This window comes from Amblyomma maculatum, chromosome 10 (genome assembly GCF_055883805.1).
Source record: "Amblyomma maculatum isolate TAMU_Amacu chromosome 10, ASM5588380v1, whole genome shotgun sequence".
Classification (NCBI taxonomy): domain Eukaryota; kingdom Metazoa; phylum Arthropoda; class Arachnida; order Ixodida; family Ixodidae; genus Amblyomma; species Amblyomma maculatum.
Genome location: NC_139353.1, coordinates 149055496 through 149073681, shown reverse-complemented (window position 1 = coordinate 149073681; position 18186 = coordinate 149055496). Strand labels below are relative to the sequence as shown.

Genomic DNA, 18186 nt, shown 5'->3' with positions numbered 1-18186 from the left:
TTGCCGTCTGCCTGATCCTATGACACTGCGATGCAATTTCTGCCGACACTTTGTCAGCGCCCCAGGTGCGGGTGACCGCTCTGATCAGTGGACGGCCTGCTCTCGTTCCGCAGTTCGATTCCCCCCCCCCCCCCCCTTTCCATTCCTTGACCGCCACATGCCATTTCCTTGCCTGCTCTCACTGATATATAAAGGGGACAAATTGTCAAAGCTGGCAAACAATTACCGCACTTGCAAAAAAAAAAAAAAAAAAAAGAAAAAAAAGAAAAAAGAAAGAAAAAAGAAAGAAAAAGACAATTTTGGGGGCTACAATGCACAGCTACAGCTTCGCATTGTAGGCTGGGCTTTGAAGGTAGAGCAGGCCAAGTGCGTGTCGCTGCCCTGCTCACGCCCCTTCCCCACCCTCACCTGGCTACCCAAGTGTCATAAGTTTACCAACCAACCAGCGCGCTGTGCGGAAGCAATCGCGGAGCCTTGCCAACCAATCGGCGCGCGGCGCGCAACTGCTGAAGTCTCGAAACATGCATGGGCCGTTCTAATCCCTCTCCCAGCGAGGCTGAAGTGCGAAAGTTCTAGTCGAGAGAGAAAGCAGCAAGGAGGCACTCAGGCAGGCGGGTGTCTGGATCAGGTCTCTGCTCAAATCCACGCTCAGACTTTGCCTAGGATTCTCATCCATCGGCTGCATCGTCCTTGGCCTGTTCAGGACGCCCCAACAAGCATTTTCTCCTGCGATAAGTTTTTCTAGAATTCGATATAACGCTAGGCGTTTGTGCCGATTGTCCTAATTTGCACGTTAATTTGCGTGTACAGTTGCTTTTCGTTTTTTATTATTTTTTTTTTTTAGTTTGTTAATCTTCGCTGTGTTGCGATTCAAGTCAGTTCGCATTTTTGTTAATCCTCGCTTTCTGTTAACTGTTGCGATTGACGTCAGTCGTGTGTTGAATTGCGTGTTTTAAACAGGTTTTAAACTTCTCTACCTCTGTTAATCTGCGCTGCACAGATCAACATGAATCGGGTTTTGGTGGCCGGTGATTCAATGGTGAAATATGTTAATCAGTATTTTCCATCGCGTCCTGGTCTGGCTGTTGATGTGAGTGCACACAGAGGGATAAAGATAGAAAATTTGCTCTCGGCGGTAGCTACTCAGCTATTCGACATCGACGTTCTCATTATTCATGTTGGCACGAACAACACTCTTGAGAGTGTTAGCATGTGCATTGAGAAGTACCGTCGGTTGGCTAGCGGCATTGTCAAGAGCAAATCTTCGATGCAAGTAGCTTTCTCCGCCGTTCTCCCACGAGGGCAGAACGAGTATAGGGTTGCTGAAAGCGAAACTCAGCTGCACCGCACGAACGAGCGGTACAGGCAGGTAAACGCTGCATTACAGGAGCTATGCCGCGAGCGGGGTTTCCGCTTCCTGGGCGGCTTGGTTGGATGCTGGAGCAGCTACCTGAGCCGCGATGGTGTGCACCCGAGCCGGCAAGGAAACCAGGTGCTGGCGGAGTATCTCTACCAGGAGGCCTGCAGCCTGGCTGCTGTTGCTGAGAGGCGGTCCATTCAACAGAGGTACCAGGAGAGTCGGGTATCCACAAGTTGGACTGGCTGGGCCAAGCCAGCCAGGGAGGCCATGATTTGTGAGGCAGACTTTCCTCCTCTATATTCATCTATTTGTACTTTAGGAGTAGTAAGCAAGCAACCTGCAACTCCTGCTCCTGTCCAGGGAACAAACAATACTCCTTTGCAACGGGGCGGCACTGACCAGCTTCCAGCTACCCTTTGGGGAGCTGGCTTTGTGCTTGTTGGAGGTGTTCGTGTCCGGCAAAAAGGTTGTAAAGTTTGGACTACCTGGGACAGCCTGCCTTCCTCTGTGTCCCATGGCTCAGGTGTACCCGGATGGGGAAAGGCTGAGAAGAGGCTTGAAGGCTGTGTGCCTTTTACCAAGCCTATGACTCTCAGCCAAGGTGCAAGCACCACCTGTGCCAAGGTGAATGGTGGAGCCTCACAGGTGTCGCACAAAAGCAGCCCTGCTGTGTGCTCTTCCATAGAGGAAGGTACAGTCAGTGCTCCTAAAGCAACTGTACCAAAGGCTGTCTGCAACCATGGCAACAGTGAGTGGGTACTTGTATCAAAGAAGAAGCGGAAGGCTGCGGCACTGTTTCGGCAAGGAAAAGGTTCAAGCTCTGCCACAGGCAGAGACACCAGAGTACTTGCCAAAACAGGTGCCAAGCCCTTGCAGCGTGCCACACCTTATTCTGCAGTAGTGAGGACAGTGCAGGCACACTTTTACAGAAATGCCTGTGCGCCTCCTTCTACTGCAGCATGCTGTGTGGACGGTGAAGGGCAAGCTAGTGACCTGCGCAGCATTGCCTGTGACAGCTGTGTGGCCAGCCACCACCAAAAAAATTGTGAGCTGGCAGACTTTGCAGCTGTTTTGTGCGGTGTTGTCGTAGAGGTTACTGGCTGCAAAAGCCGTGCACGATCACCATCTAAAGAAGGCCAGAGTGCATGCAAATGTGTCGTGAATACTAGCCTAATCAAAGCAAAGTCCGGTGCTGCTAAGCGGCGACGGCGTCGTTTGGCTGCTTCAGTACCTTATGGAGAAGTTGGCAATTTCAATGACCAGGCTCACTCTAAGGTGCAAAAGTCTGCGCATGAGGGTGGCACAGTGAGCAGTGCACAGCCCAGTGCTGCCAAGCGACGCAGACGCTGTCTGGTAGCATCTGCTTTGTGCAGAAAATCTAACTTATGTGATATGCCAGACAGTCAAGCTATCCAAAAAATAGAATCTCTTAAACAGGAAAGGGAGAGAGCAACTGGTGGCCTTGGTGACACTTGGCTAATTGATACCCCATCTGAGCATCTCCTGCCTTTAGCACCAGGCTGCCATAGTGAGCTTTGTGAAGATGTAACCCTTGCCCATGTTCATGCAACTAAGGCTTCTAACACAATATCTGGAGGGGGAGGGAGCAAAATTTGCCTGAATGGCACATTTGATAGTTTTGTTTCTTTTAAGGAATGTTTTGATGAGTGGTGTAAGGAGGGGAAGCATGTCGTTCATGTCGCTAGGTCAAACAAAAACCCCTTAGAGTCAGGATCTAAAGATTATGAATTTTTGAGAATTACTTATCGCTGTATTCATAGCGGTAATGCTAGGATACGCAGTACTGGAAAACGTCCAAACCAGTCTTACAACAGCATTGGTTGTGAAATGCTTGTTTCACTGGCTCTTCACAAGTCTCCATCTCTGCACTACAAAATAATTCAGCTGAAAACTGTGCACAATCACGACCTTAGTCATTACAATTTATACACAAACCAAAGACTTCTGAACAGTAATGAAAAAAATCAACTATGTGATCTGGTGAAATGTAACGTTGCTTCGAAAGAGTTCAAGAAACTTGTTCAACAAAAGACGGGTAAAACTTTAACTACGAAAGATGTAAACAATTTAAAACAAATTTACTCTGTACCAGTTCGAAATAAGGAGACTCACGGGCAAATGCTAGTTCAGCAGGTAGAAACTTTAATTGAAAGAAATCCAAACTGGGTCATTCATTACGAAAAAGACAATCAACATGAGTTGCAGTTTATCTTGTTCCAAACAAGTGAGATGCGTGAGATGCTGGAAAAATATCCTGATGTTATATTTGTAGATGGGACATATAAAGTTAATATTGAAGGTTATGTTTTGTACTCTGTTCTCATCGAAGATGGCCGTGGGCGTGGGCGGTGCGTCTGCTACGCATTCGTACAAAATGAAACCGCTGAAATTATAAGGGCCATGTTTGAAAAATTTATACAATTTAATCCATTTGTTGTATCAGGATGTAAGGTGGTAATGATAGATAAAGACATGAACGAAATGCGTATCCTCAGTTCTCTTCTTCCGAACAGCACAATTTTACTGTGCACATGGCACGTGCTGAATTGCCTCCATAGAAATATTAATGATAAAGCAAGAGGGCAACGAAAATTACTCCTTCCACTTGTAAAAGCATTAGTCTATTCTCAAACTCATCAAGAGTACTCTGACATGTTAGATCAATTGCGTAATGTAGCTCCTGCTGGATTCTTTTCCTATTATATGCAGCAGTGGGACTCGTGTAGAGAGATGTGGGTGCATGCTTACAGGAAAAGCCTTGTAACCCTAGGAAATAATACAAATAACCGAATTGAAAGCCACAATCAAAAGCTTAAAAGTTTCCTTCGTCCTGGTATGCATTTAGTGGAGGCTGTAGGAGGATTGATAGAGTATGTTGACAATGACGCCGCCTCTCTACAGTTTGCAAAGCTGAAGGAAATGAAGATTAATGTAAATGTAAATTGTATAGATGAATTTCAATTAGAACTGTCCCGTTGCTGCACATCAGAAGCTAAAGATAAACTGCTCGAACAATATGAAAAATTTAAGACTGCTAATTATCAAGTCAGTTCACTTCTCAACTCATTTAATGTGGCTTTAGGAAGTAAAGACTATTGTGTCAGTCAAAATCTGGACAGCTGTACATGTACTTTTTTCAACCAGTACGGCTTGCCTTGTTCGCATATAATGGCAGTCCGCTCATTTGCACAGGAAAGAGTACTCGATACAGCATGCATTCCTAGCAGATGGCAAAAGGAGCATTTTTTAAGTGAAAGCCCTACAGCTACGCCCACAAAGCCAGTAGTAACAAGTAGCATTCAGGTATCTTCACCTCTTAAGCTAAACACACCGCAAAAGATATTCTGCTGGGTGTACAAGGAGCTTGAGATTATGGCCAAGAGTGTCGCAAATATTGCATCCATGGGAAGTGAAAAAGAGGCGCGAGAAAATGTTTTGGCTATTAAGGCATTTGGAAGACAGCTCACAGCAGCATATGCACAGCAAAGTCAGGCTGGGCAAAATTTACAAGGTTTAACAATTCAAACAAGCCCAGCAGTTCAACAAACGAGCACCTTAAATACAGGAAGTAGCTTTGGGAATATTAAGCTTGTAATACCTGTAGTTAAGGCCAGAAGAGGTCGTCCAAAAAAAGTGAAAGCTACTAAGCGATTGTTTTCAGTACAGCAAAACAGGACAAGCCCACTAGTTCACCAACCAAGTCCCATAAATACAGGAAATAGTTATGGAAGCACTAATAAGCCTGTAGTACCTGCAGTTAAGGCCAGCACAGTGCGTCCCATTAAAGTGAATGGCACTGAGGTGAGCTCGACAAAGCAAAATACAATAGACCTTGCTTCTGTTAAAGCCGAGACGTTGCAAATTTATAAGCTCTATTCATTATGTGACAGAGATCTAGAGGCTATTGCTAGACATAGTTCACTGTCAGACAGTGTCATTAATGTTGCCCAGTACTTGATTCGTCAAAAATTTTCTTATATGGGAGGGTTTCAAGATGTTCTATTGGGACAAAGGCTACGTTTTTCTCAAGTGAAGGGCCCATTTGTTCAGATCTTGCATACTCGCAACCCAGATCACTGGCTTACTGTCACTAATGCATGTGCGCCCCCAAATACAGTATATGTGTATGATTCCATTGATGAAGATATACCCCCTGATGCCGTTAAACAGATATGTCACATATTAAAAATGCCATTTTCAACATTAACGATCAGCATCAAACCCGCTCAAAATCAGGGTACCACTTTGGACTGTGGCTTGTTTGCAATTGCTAATATGTATTACATAGCATCTGACAGAGATCCATCAGTAATGAATCTTAATCAGGGTATGCTACGGAGCCATTTACTAGAGTGTATAAAGAAAGGCACCATAGATGACTTCCCAGAAACTATTTCTTTAACTGTTCATGTGCGGCCAAGAATATTTGTGTATAACTTACACTGTGTCTGCAGGCAGCCACTGAATGGCCCAACGACTGGAAATATTAAATGTGGTCTATGCCTTAAATCTTTTCACAGGGACTGCATTCAAAAATTAAAAGGAAATTTAGATGGCAAGGTATTCTTCTGCTCACAGTCATGTTCAGCTAGCGCTAAGGAAAAACTCCAAATTATGAACTCATGAATTGCTGGATTACTCTTTTTAGCCCAAATGTTTCTCTCTTTCTCCTTTGTTTAAGTTCACAGCTAAGCAAATTACCCCCCCCCCCCCCCTCCCCACTTCCAAATAAAAAAAGAAAATTTGCTGCCGAGTTTATGCTTGCTCTGCTATCTCTTCGTTGCTTTTTTGGTTTTGCTGCTTGTTTCTGTTATTTCTTTCCAGGTTAACATGGCACTCCTTCCGCAAAGCTTGCTGCCTTTTTACCTGAAGTGGAAGTTTTCAAGGTCAAGTACACCACCTTCCCATCCTACCACGGTAATCTCACACTTGGCAATGTCCCGCTAATTATCACACCTTTGGTATCTGCAACAGTGCGCTTTGTACTGATGTATGCTGGCTATCAGCCTTGACAGCAATAAGCAGTATAAGAGGTGTTGCACTGTTGGCAATAATTCAAAATAGGATTTTCAAACTGGAAGATCACTTCATTCAGCATAACATTGTCAGCTGTGATGGGCAACAGTTAAATACAGCTGAGACAGGTTAGCTGCCAGGAACTAATATTAAACAGTTATCCTTTTACCCATTACTGGTCAGGTCTTTATTTCTTGAGAGATTTATAGTGTACTGGAAATAATATTCATATCAGTTTTAGTTTTTCGCAAATGCCATTCTCTTCATCACAACACCAACAGGAATTACGAGCCAAACTCGGGTGCATGCCAAGCCTGCAAGTACTTGTTGCACACCTGTCACAAGCTCAGTCCCTCACTGCTCCCTACCGGGTGCCTTAAAAAAGAGACCACGGGATAGCTGTGCCATTGTGCAACACACATTTGTTTGTGTGGCTAGAACTGTCTGCATCCACTCAGTTTCACTTCTGTCGAGTGTGGCCCGAAAGTCCTCGCACTGCAACACAGGAATGGCATTTTCACAAATTAAAAAATTTGTATGTATATTATTTGCACTGGGCCACAACAGAGAGTTTAGCAGTAATAGTTAAAAGGCTAGCTAATTAATATTTGTCAACCAGCCAGCCAGAGCGCAGCTATCCTCCTTCTTTCTCCTTTTTTTGCTTAGCCCATTTTTTTTTTTTTTTTCCCGGTGGCACACAACATCCCCAAAAAAATATTTCTACCTGTGCCACTGCCAGTTAGCTAGTTAACACAGCTTAGCAGTAGTCTAATGCAGACCACAGCTGACAATGCTATGCTGAAGAAATTGCTCTTCTAACTAAAGAATGTATTTTTGACATTCACTGACAGTTGTAGCTGAAACAGTGAATAAAATATGGTGCATGTTGCAAGACAAAAAATATATATATGTATATATTAGGACAAAAAACTTATATACCTTGTAGGCTTTACGTAGGCTCACAATTAGCACAGGCATGATGCAGTGAGCATATTCTTAATGTTCTACTAAGCTCTATGTAGGTATGTATTATAGTTCCTTAGACCACCTCAAATTTGCAACAGCGAAAGATTTTGTACCTGTCCTCTGAATGCTCCTCCTGCAGGCAGATTAAAGGGACAGTGAGATGTTAACTAAGGTCAGGAAAAGCACATAAGCAACTGGCACATTATCACTCTGCATCAAGGAGAGAAAAGCCTCAAGCTCACCCCAGTGCACTAGATTGGGAAGATACTCAAGAAGACCTTTATGAGTTATCTTTATGGTGTTGTTAACGGCTGATGGGTATGAGTACTTCTAAAAGCATGCACATAACCTTTTCAACTCTTAAAGCACCTGTTGCAGACAAATTGCTCATGCTGGTAAGTATCTCAAGACTGTCTTTTAATAACAAAAGACTGAACTAGAGGAGGACTGGCACTGCTCTGTCTTTGAGTTCCTGTCCTTTGTATTTGCACTGCTTATGCTAAAGTATCACATAGTAATAACTAGCTCGACTTTCTGTTGAACTTGATGGTGCAACTAGCTCCCACTCTCTCCAGCAATGTTTACATTGACATTGTGCTGTTGTCTTGAAAGTTTGTAAGTATATTAAAAAATATATACAAAGCATTCATGCAAAGGCCCTAAAGTTGAGTACTGTAGGGCTCAACTTCAACCTGATTTCCTCTTTGCGTCATTTGTCGCAGTTCCTCATGCTTGGACACACATGCCTCATGCCTGGACAGCACTTCTTTCAAGTTCAAGTTTGCCATCTTACTGCCCTGTCCACTTCCTCGGCAGTCTTCCTCCTGAAAGTGGAGGCCCATTTAACTGCTGTCAATGATACTGTAATGCACATGACATGTAAAAGGCTGTACAGCACAAGGTTGTCACTTACCACAGTACCTTAAAATAATTCGGAGCCCTCTGCTACCGCACCTTTCAATGCAATAAGGCTAAAAGTCCCATTTTCTAGAAAACTCCAGCATCTGAATTGAGCTAAAAATCACGGGCATGGCTGGCAGCGGACATGGTCGGACACTGATCAATTGCAGGGTTCTGCGACATCATGCGACCATGTGATATGGCCGATTTGACAGAAGCTTCAGGCTTGTCATTTCATATAGCAGGACGAAGGCAATCCAACCCTCCAGGAACTTTGCTCGGGAAGCACAGCGCGGGAAGAACGGAGAACGAGGACAACACAGGGCTAGCGCTAGTCCTGTGTTGTCCTCGTTTTCCAGTCTTCCTGCGCTATGCTTCCTGAGTTAAGATGATTTACCAACCTACCCAAGCCTATTTCCTTCTGAGGAACTTTGCATTCAGAGTGGGACATCCCGACTCAAGGCCACGCAAACATGTCTGTATGTTTTTGTTAAGCGAGGCTTTATATCTATGCTAGGTAGTCTTTCACATAATATAGTAGCTTATTACTATACAAAGAGTATGTATGAGATAGCAGAAGAGGAAATTAAGAAATTACTGATTAAGGGTGTTGTAAAGTGCATAAGTAGGAATGTAAGTTCGCAAGAGAAGCTGCAAACGGGACCTGTTAATGCTGTCATTATTGTACCCTTCTAGGCAAAATTTAAGTGGATGCCTCATTGTTCTTTTGTCTTCAGTCTTTCATTCCCTCCTCCATCCCTTCCCTCAGAGCATAGTTCAGGTGTCCACAGAAACGTGAGACAGTTACTGTGCCTTTCCCATTCTTCGATTCTTTTTTTTTAATTTTTTTTTGCCAGTGATGAATGCATTGCCTAGATGATGACAATCCTTCTTGTCGAAACGCTGGCTAGCAGACTGAGGCTCCCCATACCCTTAAAAATTTTAATCTGCTCCATCCCAACTTCCTGCCTATTCCCAAAAACTTAAATGAGTGTGTAATTGTTGGGTTCTTTGCTATGAGTACCAAATATCTTGTGTTATGGTCATTCTACTCCTGTAAGTACTTGTGTATCAATGTGACAGTGTTAATGGTCCCGCTCTGCAGAAAATCTGTCAGTACTGTAGACAAAAAATCATAGACATGCATCTGGTACATGTTAAATGGGAGATGGCATAGCCAAGCATTGATCAGCCTGTGGGTTGTATGATGTCTTGAGACCACATGACATAGCCAGGTTGGTAGTAGCTTTACGGAGGGAAGGACAGGAATCAAACCTGGAACTGTTGGATGCCAAGTCAGATGTGCTACCCCTAGGCCTTACAACGATGTTTGTATGTTTTGGTCGAAGCGGGCTTTATATCTGTGCCGAGTGACCTTTCACATGATGCTTACGGCTGCATGCTAATTAATGAGTATGTGTGAGATAGCAGAGGCACAAAATTAAGTGAAATTAAGCAAGTAGCAAAGTGCCTGTGCGCAAACTGCAAACCGAGCCATAGAGAGGAACGATTAGTGACGTTGAGTCACATTTTTACAGGCAGTGTTGATGTCCCCTAAATTCCTTTTTACTTGCTAGCCAATAAATGCCATGTTTGTGTTTTACTGTTTCACATGCCTCTGCGTCATTCGCTGCATTTTCCCACTGTTCTCCAAATTCCTTTTGACTGCAGGTCAATAAATGCAATTTTGTGTTTTTCCTTTTCAACATGCCTCTGTGCCATTCCCTGCATTCCCTGCCTTGGCGGTCTTCAGCCTGGTCATCTATTGCTTTAAACCGGTAACTGCCAAAGGAAGAAAGCTTGCAAAAAGGTATTCATTAAACTGCAAGACTACAAGAAGGAAACTGATGCATGAAAGCAAACGAAGCAAAGATTTGTTTTGCTGAAAAGGAATAAAAGCATTAGCACAGCTCCACGTATGGAAGAAATGACGACATTAACACCAAGCTAGATACACAAAAAGTAAAACCCAGAAAATTGCACATGCATGGGTAGAACACTATGAAGACTCTTAGAAATAATAGCAGCAAAAATTAAACACAGAGATGGCGATAGTTATAAACATTAACAGCAGGGCCGTCATGAAGAAAACTCCGGCTTGAGTTTACACTTCTTACAAAGGACATAGAAGTAGCTGTCCTTAAAGAAACATGGTTACGCTCCAGCACTTAGTTTTCTGAGAACTGCGACACAAAGGATGAAAGAGTGTGGGGCATTACAGTGATCAACGAAACTTCAGAAGGCCTGACATTCTGCCCGAGAGGCTATTCTGCAAGTTCAGTGCAAATAGTGTGGCATAAGGTGATCCCTTGCAAAAAAACTTGCAATTCCCAGAAATTGGCAAGAGTGAAAAACCTTTTGTCAGCACTGCTAGCTGTACTGTTGCAATGATAGTAAAAGTGGCTGCCAAAATAAGCATGACATGCCCTTTATGAAGTGTTCCGCTGAAGTATTTTTTCCATATAGCCTCCACATAATGCACTGAAATCTCCTTTTGGTCAGATCCATCATTGTGCAATGATGTCTTCGTATCCTGCTTGGAAACAGGAACCATATCAGCACTCCCTCCTCGACTTCAATAGATTGGCCAATCTTTTTTCATTCATTTAACAATCCCTCCCTTTTCCTCACAACCAATCCTTTATTATTAAGAAAAAAACAAAAGCACCGGCACATTTAGCTATGCACATTAAAATGAGGATATGAAGCCTGACTAGAGAAAGTATGCAATGCGCAGAACAAACGAGTTGGCTTGGATGGCAAGGGAGGACTTTTACATTCACAAATATTACAGTGCTACAGCAAAGATTCACCTCTGCATGCAATGGAAATTTACTTCTTGGAAGCAGCTTTGTTCAAGTATGCAGGAAACGTTTTTGTAATCTGTGTGCTATTGCTATATGCACACGCAATATGTTTGGTAAAATTGGCACCTCCTATTCTCATAACCATCTGATGTGACCAGATTTGGCACACACATCACAGTAGTGAACCCAGTTGCTGTGATGGAATAAACAGCATTTGCAATGTGCATTGTGGAGAGCATTTTTTTTTTAGACATGGAATTGACAGAAACTAGATGATCTCGATTTTTTACATGCAAATGCTGGATGCTGTGAGCATTACTGCAAGTGGATTTACTGTGATCTACAGAGAGTGTGGTATGAAGAGCGCCATCTCTTTGTCTCAGGTTTGTGCAGGAAATACTGCAATAGCGCACCTAATTTTTCCACCCCGAGCTACAGTGATAAAAAGATCCCACCATGGGAATCGGCAGGGGCACACAAAAGGGGCTTTCAATGTGAACAACAGTCGGTTACGGGTCAAGAATGCAGCGGCAAAATTCTTCAAAGGAAGCCCTTCGACCAATGACATCAACTGAGAGGAACCTTCCAGTAACCGAGTTTTTTCTCTTCTCATGCCAGCAGGTGACAAGGGGTGTTGTTTTGACGATAGTGTTCAGTGCCTTGAACAAATGAAAGGAAGAACTTGCCCAGCCTATGGTGACACTGAAAAAATTGATTCTACTGGCAGGAGGGCCTTCTTACAGGGGTATTTGGCACAGCATTCTTGACATTTAACTAATTATAGTACTGTAATCAGCACGCCAGGCTAGAGTGCTGCAGCAGTATGCAGTGGTGCTAAGAAAGTGTTATCTTGGCTCAGATACTCTGGAACTGGCACAACGCAGTTGCCAAGGCAAAGAGTACGCCTATGCACCTTAGGTCTCACCCCATACCCCACCTGACCCGAGCACCTGATAAAAATACGAGGTGTGACACAAAAAAAACGAGACTGGTCCAATAAATTACTGCACTTTTAGAATCAGTTCTCTGTGACATTATCACCTTCAAAGTAGTCACCTCAGCATTCACACACTTCTGCACTTCTGCCATTGCTGGTAACAGTTCTGGAACGAGGTTTTTGGAAGGCCCTTCAGGAGATTCTCTGTTTTTGCCTGAACCTCTACAAATAAGACAAAATTGGTTCCCTTTAAGCAAGATTTAACTTTAGGAAATAAAAAAAGTCACATGGAGCCAAATCTGGTAAATAAGTAGGATGCTCCATCACAGCAATGTTTTTGCTGGTCAGAAACTGCTTGACAGATATGGTCATGTGAGCGGGTGCATTGTCCTATTGCAACAGCCATCCATCACTCCAAAACTGTGACTTTTCTTTGCTAATTTAAGTATTTTTAGTGCATGAATAGGGGAGGTGTGTGGGATGATGTCAGCAAAGCAGTTGTTGCCAACTCAACTCTTTTTTCAAGCTACACACTTGTCTCGTTTATTTTGTCACACCTCATATTTCCCTTTATTTACGCGACATGGTGGCGTTTCAGCGCTCTAGAAAGGTGTGTTGATGACCATACAAAAGTATGGGGACTCACCTGCAGTGCAGTCTATGTGTGCTGTGTGCACACAGGTGGGCTTGAACACACCTACTCTATCTTATCCACATTTTAACAAATAGCCCAGTTGAAAACAGCCAGTTTTAACAAGTAGCCCAAATCGGCCAATTGAAAGAAACCATAGTCTAGAAAGTCACAAACTACTAAAAAGAGAGAGAAGATGAAAGTTGCAGATTACAGCAACGAAAAAGGCAAGGTTGCAAATAACAAAATCCCATCTTCCCTGTTGATTACCCAAATCATGTCACGTCGTTTCATGGACTACATACTGCGATCCAACATTGCATCAACAGCTTTTTAAAACTGTACTTGGTTTCTCTCACTTATAACCAGTTATAAACATAAATTTCAGGCATCATGGAGTGTTCATGTTTGTAAACAGCCCGAAACACTCAGCGGAGCTCCCGTAAAATGTTGAGTCATCTACTTTGAAGGCAGATTCCTGCGTAATTTTTCAAGTCAAGTCGCAAAAGGGTGCAGCCATTCGCGGTATACTGCAGCAGCTATTCCCATTTCGAGCTGTTCATCAATTCGCTCTCGCCTAGCATCTAATCTGCTGCACATTTCAGTTGGTAGACCGACTGCCGGGGACAGGTGGTGATCCCGGTTTCAAACCCCGGATAATGACGAAATTTTCAAGCACCAAGTTTCTGAAAAAACTGAACGGCTTTGATTTGCAGCCATATGCATACTGAGCCAAACTGTACATACATACTACTGCAAGTACAGAACTGCACACCTGAGAAGACTTGACCGAAGGGGCTGATATAAGAAACTCGCAAGCACACAAACCTCACAAGTACACACACTGCCCCGCTTGTATACAAACGACGTGAACAAACCATACCTCCTAGTTTCGAGGGGCACAAGGAAAGTTTACAGCTATGCGCAAATTTTGCGATGAATGACTGATGCAATAAAGCCATTGTGAATATTTTTTTTATAACCTTCAGTAATACTAAGAGAATCTTACCAATACATTCAATGCGGGAAGCGTTTTCGATGTCATCAGTAGTAATATGGTGTATGGCCCCGCAAGATGACAGCAAATGCAAACATCTCCGCCGCCATTTGTAATGCATCCCGCAGTGAACGTAGCTTGCAGCAGTGCAGCATTTTGTTAACTAAAAAAATAAAAAGAGGGCAACTGCAAATGTTAATATTGTACTTTAAAAATTAAATTGAAGGCTTTAAAGGTGTGCATATATAGTCTGTTTTAGTTTTCGTCGGTTGCGCCATCCACTGTTCATGGCATGGCAGCTATGACACTGAGATGGCAGACGACGCGGCCTCAGGAGACACGAGATAGTATACAATTTCGATGTCTCAGGGAATTGCAGTGAGCAGAACATCCGACCAAACGACGCCGAAGCGTAGCTATATATTATCCGTAAAGCTTTAGTGTAAGCAGCTCTGGGTTATATGAAATGCGAGTAAGACTGGAGGGTCGCGTCCCCGACGACCTCTGGCGCTGTATGGTTATACACAAACACAACACACACACAAGAGAATTAAACAAGTGTTGTGTTTGTGTATAACCATGCAGCGCCAGAGGTCGTCGGAGTCCTATAGAACTAGCCCGCTCGCAAGTTTAGCGTGTTGCACAATTAGAGGCGCGATGTACCTCTCCCAGCCAAACCGCGGCATCCTTGCAGTTCAAATTTTGCACAGAAATGGTATTTTGTTGCTAGTATATTTTAATACCAAATCTGTTTGGGGTACATGCCTGATTCGATCAAAAGAAGTCAGATGTTCTCATCTTAAGCGGCGGCGACGACGGCAGACGAGCCGCTACCCCAGCGATGGCACTGGTGGCGCTACCTCATGCTGCTTACAACAACTCAAACCTTCTGTCAGAAACGTTCGCCCCCTCTTTTCCTGCTACAGAGTTGTTGTAGCAGCATGAGGTGGCGCCACCAGTACCATTGCTGGGGCAGCGGTCATTGCCGCCGCATAAGATGGGAACAACTGACTTCTTTTAATCGAATCAGGCAAGCACCCCAAACAAATTTCATATTAAAAAATACTAGCGACAAAATGCCCTTTTTGTGCAAAATTTTAACTGCGAGGATTCCACAGTTTAGCTGGGAGAAGCATTCTACATCGCGCCTCTAATTGTGCAACGCGCTGTATTACTACGGAGGGTCGCGGCAGTGCGCGCGGTGTACGTATACGTGCGCGCCGAATCATTAGAGCACATACACACAGTGACACATATACTACAGGAAGAACAGGATGCTTGGGCATAATAGCGGGTGGAATATATCACGAAATGAGCCGTGGTTATTATGCAAAATAATAATAAAGAGCTAAAATCTTTCGTTAATTCATGCTGGTTGAACCACACCCGGCACATCTGCCCCATTCAGCACTGGAAAATATTTACTTACTGCCTCGTTCCAATTTGATTTCCCAGATACACTTTTTTTTTTAAGAAAAAAAAAAACTGCAGAATGATGTAGGGATGTTTTCAGTATGCAAACGGACAAACAGGGGGCTTCTCTGCATGTCGACTTATGTTACTGTAAAGCCCACCCCTTATGATTTTTTTTTTTCATGTGCTTGATATATCCTCTTCACTGGCTGTCGTGCTGCATGTATATTACGTGTGCAAAATCCGGCAAAGCAGTGGTAGTGATCGGTTAATGTGATATATGATAAAAACGGTCAACAGTGAAAATTCCTAACTGGAAATTTTGTGACTATATTCTGCAATTTAGTGCAAAGGACGAGATTGCTGCACATATTGGTTATTTTAATGTAAAGTGCTTGCCCGATTAGTGAACCGCATGCAAAGGTGATGACAAGACCTCCGCTCATACACACATGCTTCATCTATGTCAAACAATGAACAAGAAGCAAATCAGCAGTGGAGCGCATCAATCTGCTAAAATTGTCAAAGAATTCTTCAACTATAGGTAGCAACATTAGAATAACAAAACTGGTATGTCAGTTGTATTAATGCTTGTGTTACATAAGTAATAGCTGATCTTTTCAATGTTATAATATGCTGTTATAAGTTGACAAATAATATTGTTATGCTGTATTATAAACATGAATTTAACATTACAAAGAAAAATTGCTTTGATATATAGTGTACTCCACATTATACGGTTTCAATAATAACTATAAAACAACATAATAAAAATATACTTCAAGCAGTACAGGTTGCAGAATTTTGCCGCTTTCTTTATTACCGCAAATACATTTTTAAATAAAAGTATAATTTGCACCTAAATCTCTTAAATTCTGCCTGAAACAGAGCGCATGCACAAATATATATATAATTTTGTTATAAAGGTTTGCTTACTATACCACCCCTCTTTTTTCTGTTTACATGAACAATCAAGGAGAAGGCTTCTGTACTCATTTTCACCAAATCTTATATGAACCACCTGGTCTGATGACATACGTTTAACATCACAAGTAAAGGCTCTTAATGATGGCATGGTATGTTGTATGCTTGGCTCTATGCATATGGTATCCATATGGACGATGCATCGAGTTGCATGTTGTTTAGTGTTGTGCAGTTCATATGTCACTATGACTGTTGTTGCACTCTAGCTGCAAATTTTCTAGCTGTTTGACTGGAAATGTCAATTTTCCATCAGGAAGTAAAAACATTCCTGATCAACAGGTTTTCCAGTGCAATATATAATTCAGCTCGAAAAATATGTCATTCTGGAAGAAATATATATGGCTTCCAGCTGGAAAGAAGTGATCTTCAGTTCAACAGTCCAGCTGTAAATGGGGCTCTTTTTTATTATTTTTTCACTAGGCAATTCAAATCAATTGAAAGCAATTCATGTTTATGCTCAACATTTCATTTACAGACTCTCTGACAGAAAGCTGTAGAGACAGCTTAAGGACGAGGTCAAGGAAGCAACAGAATTGTTCAAAGAAGTTTCTAGCAAAGACATTCAGCTTTGCATGCATATAAATGAAAAATGAACCAAAGTACTGACAATATGCAACATTACTATATGTACAATAATATAGAAAAATGCACAAAAAAGTCCCATTTTTAGGTTGAATGAATTAGGTATCATATTGCACAATAAAATAGAAAAACAGGTCACTCTAGAAACATATTGAACACAAAACTTTATGTGTGACTGTCATATGACAGGGATTGGAAAGATAGTAAAGAGTGAAGAAGGTAATTAGTTTGGTAATGTATCATCCCTTTTTCATAGGCACATGTTAAAAATATTGAAACATAGTGCTTCCCCTGATTGGGTCATTAAAAATTGACATTTTTCATAAGCAAAGTCGAATTGATAAAAAAGATTGTAATGATATTCACAGTTTGATGCTGAATGCATGATAACCTCTGTTGAAGGATGCAAATACAATACATTGTTTATGCAACTACGTAGCACCAAACATTAGAATGATGTTACAAGTTGTAACATTCAAAAGAAACATTATATTATTAATAACTGCCAAATATTATAATAATGTTATATAATGTTTTATGTTGCATATTGCAAACATTACTTTAATGTTACAAACAAATGTTATTCTAATATTGTCTGCTAAATATTAAATAATATTTGGATCATAAATATATAAAGCAACATAGAATATACATTTTGAACACTAAGTCCCAGCACTTTTGGCCTTTTTCTTCCAGTAACCATGTTTTTTCAATAACATATTTCTTTTCAACTAGAGCTTTGAAATTATGCCTGCCGTAGAATGAAAGCAGCCCTAATATTTTGTTAGAGAGTTTTGATTATTATTCATTCGTCACTATGACTCCTTGCACACCCATCGGCTATGGATATAAAAGCATGACTCTAAATGACTTGTTCAGAGGTGAGTGTAGAAGTTGTGCTGTTATATGTAGTTGTGCTGTATTGTGGTCTTTGCAAAGCGCGCAAGCTGTGTACCATCGTGAGCGGGCCTACATGCTCGGCAAGGTTACTCTACACTTTCACGAATGTTACATTTATGTTGCATACAAGTTAGATTTATATTGCCACGTGCCTAGCGCCGCGCGACAGCCGTGTTTGGGGCCGACGACAACGAAGCGGTGGTTGGCACGAGCGGCGCGCTGGTGCTGGACGCTGTGACTCTGTGTTCGAAACGACAAGCCGACCTCATTCTCGGGTCCTTGGCTACGTGGTACTTTCACGGCTCCCTCGGACTTCAGTCGTGACACTGGTGGAGGTGCGATCGATGATCCCTTCTCCTGCGGACGACCCTACGCGGCCGCCTCTCGTGACCACTCCGGTTCATCGTACCAGCCGACGGCTCCGAGGCTTGTCCCCCGAGGCCTTCCCTCTTGACGAAGAGACTCTGGCTGTGGCAACGACACCGCCCGCCCGTACCATGACTGTCCCTTCCACCCCTTCGTCCTGTCTCATCCTTCAGACCCCACGTACCCCTAAACCATTTCACGGTGAGCAGTTTGAAGACGCCGAGGACTGGCTAGCTCACTATGAAAGGGTCGCGACGTTTAACGGCTGGGACGACGCTGCGAAAATGCGGAACGTCTACTTCAGCC

The 18186-nt window shown here is 42.7% G+C and overlaps 2 protein-coding genes across 13 annotated transcripts in view; one reads left to right on the top strand and one right to left on the bottom strand.

Annotated features, from left to right (window-relative positions):
* LOC146177699 (uncharacterized) overlaps positions 1 to 14166 on the bottom strand; it is a 45679-nt gene extending 31513 nt beyond the window's left edge. For 2 of the 12 annotated variants that reach the window (XR_014701066.1, XR_014701068.1), the window contains exons 1-2: positions 13648 to 13796; positions 8056 to 8187 (exon numbers count right to left, since the gene is read on the bottom strand). Coding sequence is in view for 4 of the 12 variants with exons in the window: in XM_084580543.1 (XP_084436669.1) it covers positions 7477 to 7496; positions 8056 to 8187; positions 13648 to 13683 (188 nt within the window). In the remaining 8 variants the exon portion in view is untranslated. Of the gene's footprint in view, positions 1 to 3655; positions 3765 to 6128; positions 6248 to 6291; positions 6893 to 7476; positions 7497 to 8055; positions 8188 to 13647 lie in introns of those variants that run through there. The other 10 variants (XM_084580543.1, XM_084580544.1, XM_084580546.1 and 7 more) reach the window with 10 other exon arrangements.
* On the top strand, positions 1007 to 9872 carry LOC146177700 (uncharacterized). Its single transcript, XM_084580542.1, has 2 exons — positions 1007 to 6298; positions 8086 to 9872. The coding sequence occupies exon 1, from the start codon at positions 1007 to 1009 to the stop codon at positions 6005 to 6007; it is 5001 nt and encodes a 1666-aa protein (XP_084436668.1). The 3' UTR covers positions 6008 to 6298; positions 8086 to 9872.
* Positions 14167 to 18186: the final 4020 nt, after the last annotated feature.

What these genes read in the sequence shown, in the direction of transcription:
- LOC146177700 (XM_084580542.1), top strand. Translation starts at nt 1,007, where the DNA reads ATGAATCGGGTTTTGGTGGCCGGTGATTCAATGGTGAAATATGTTAAT.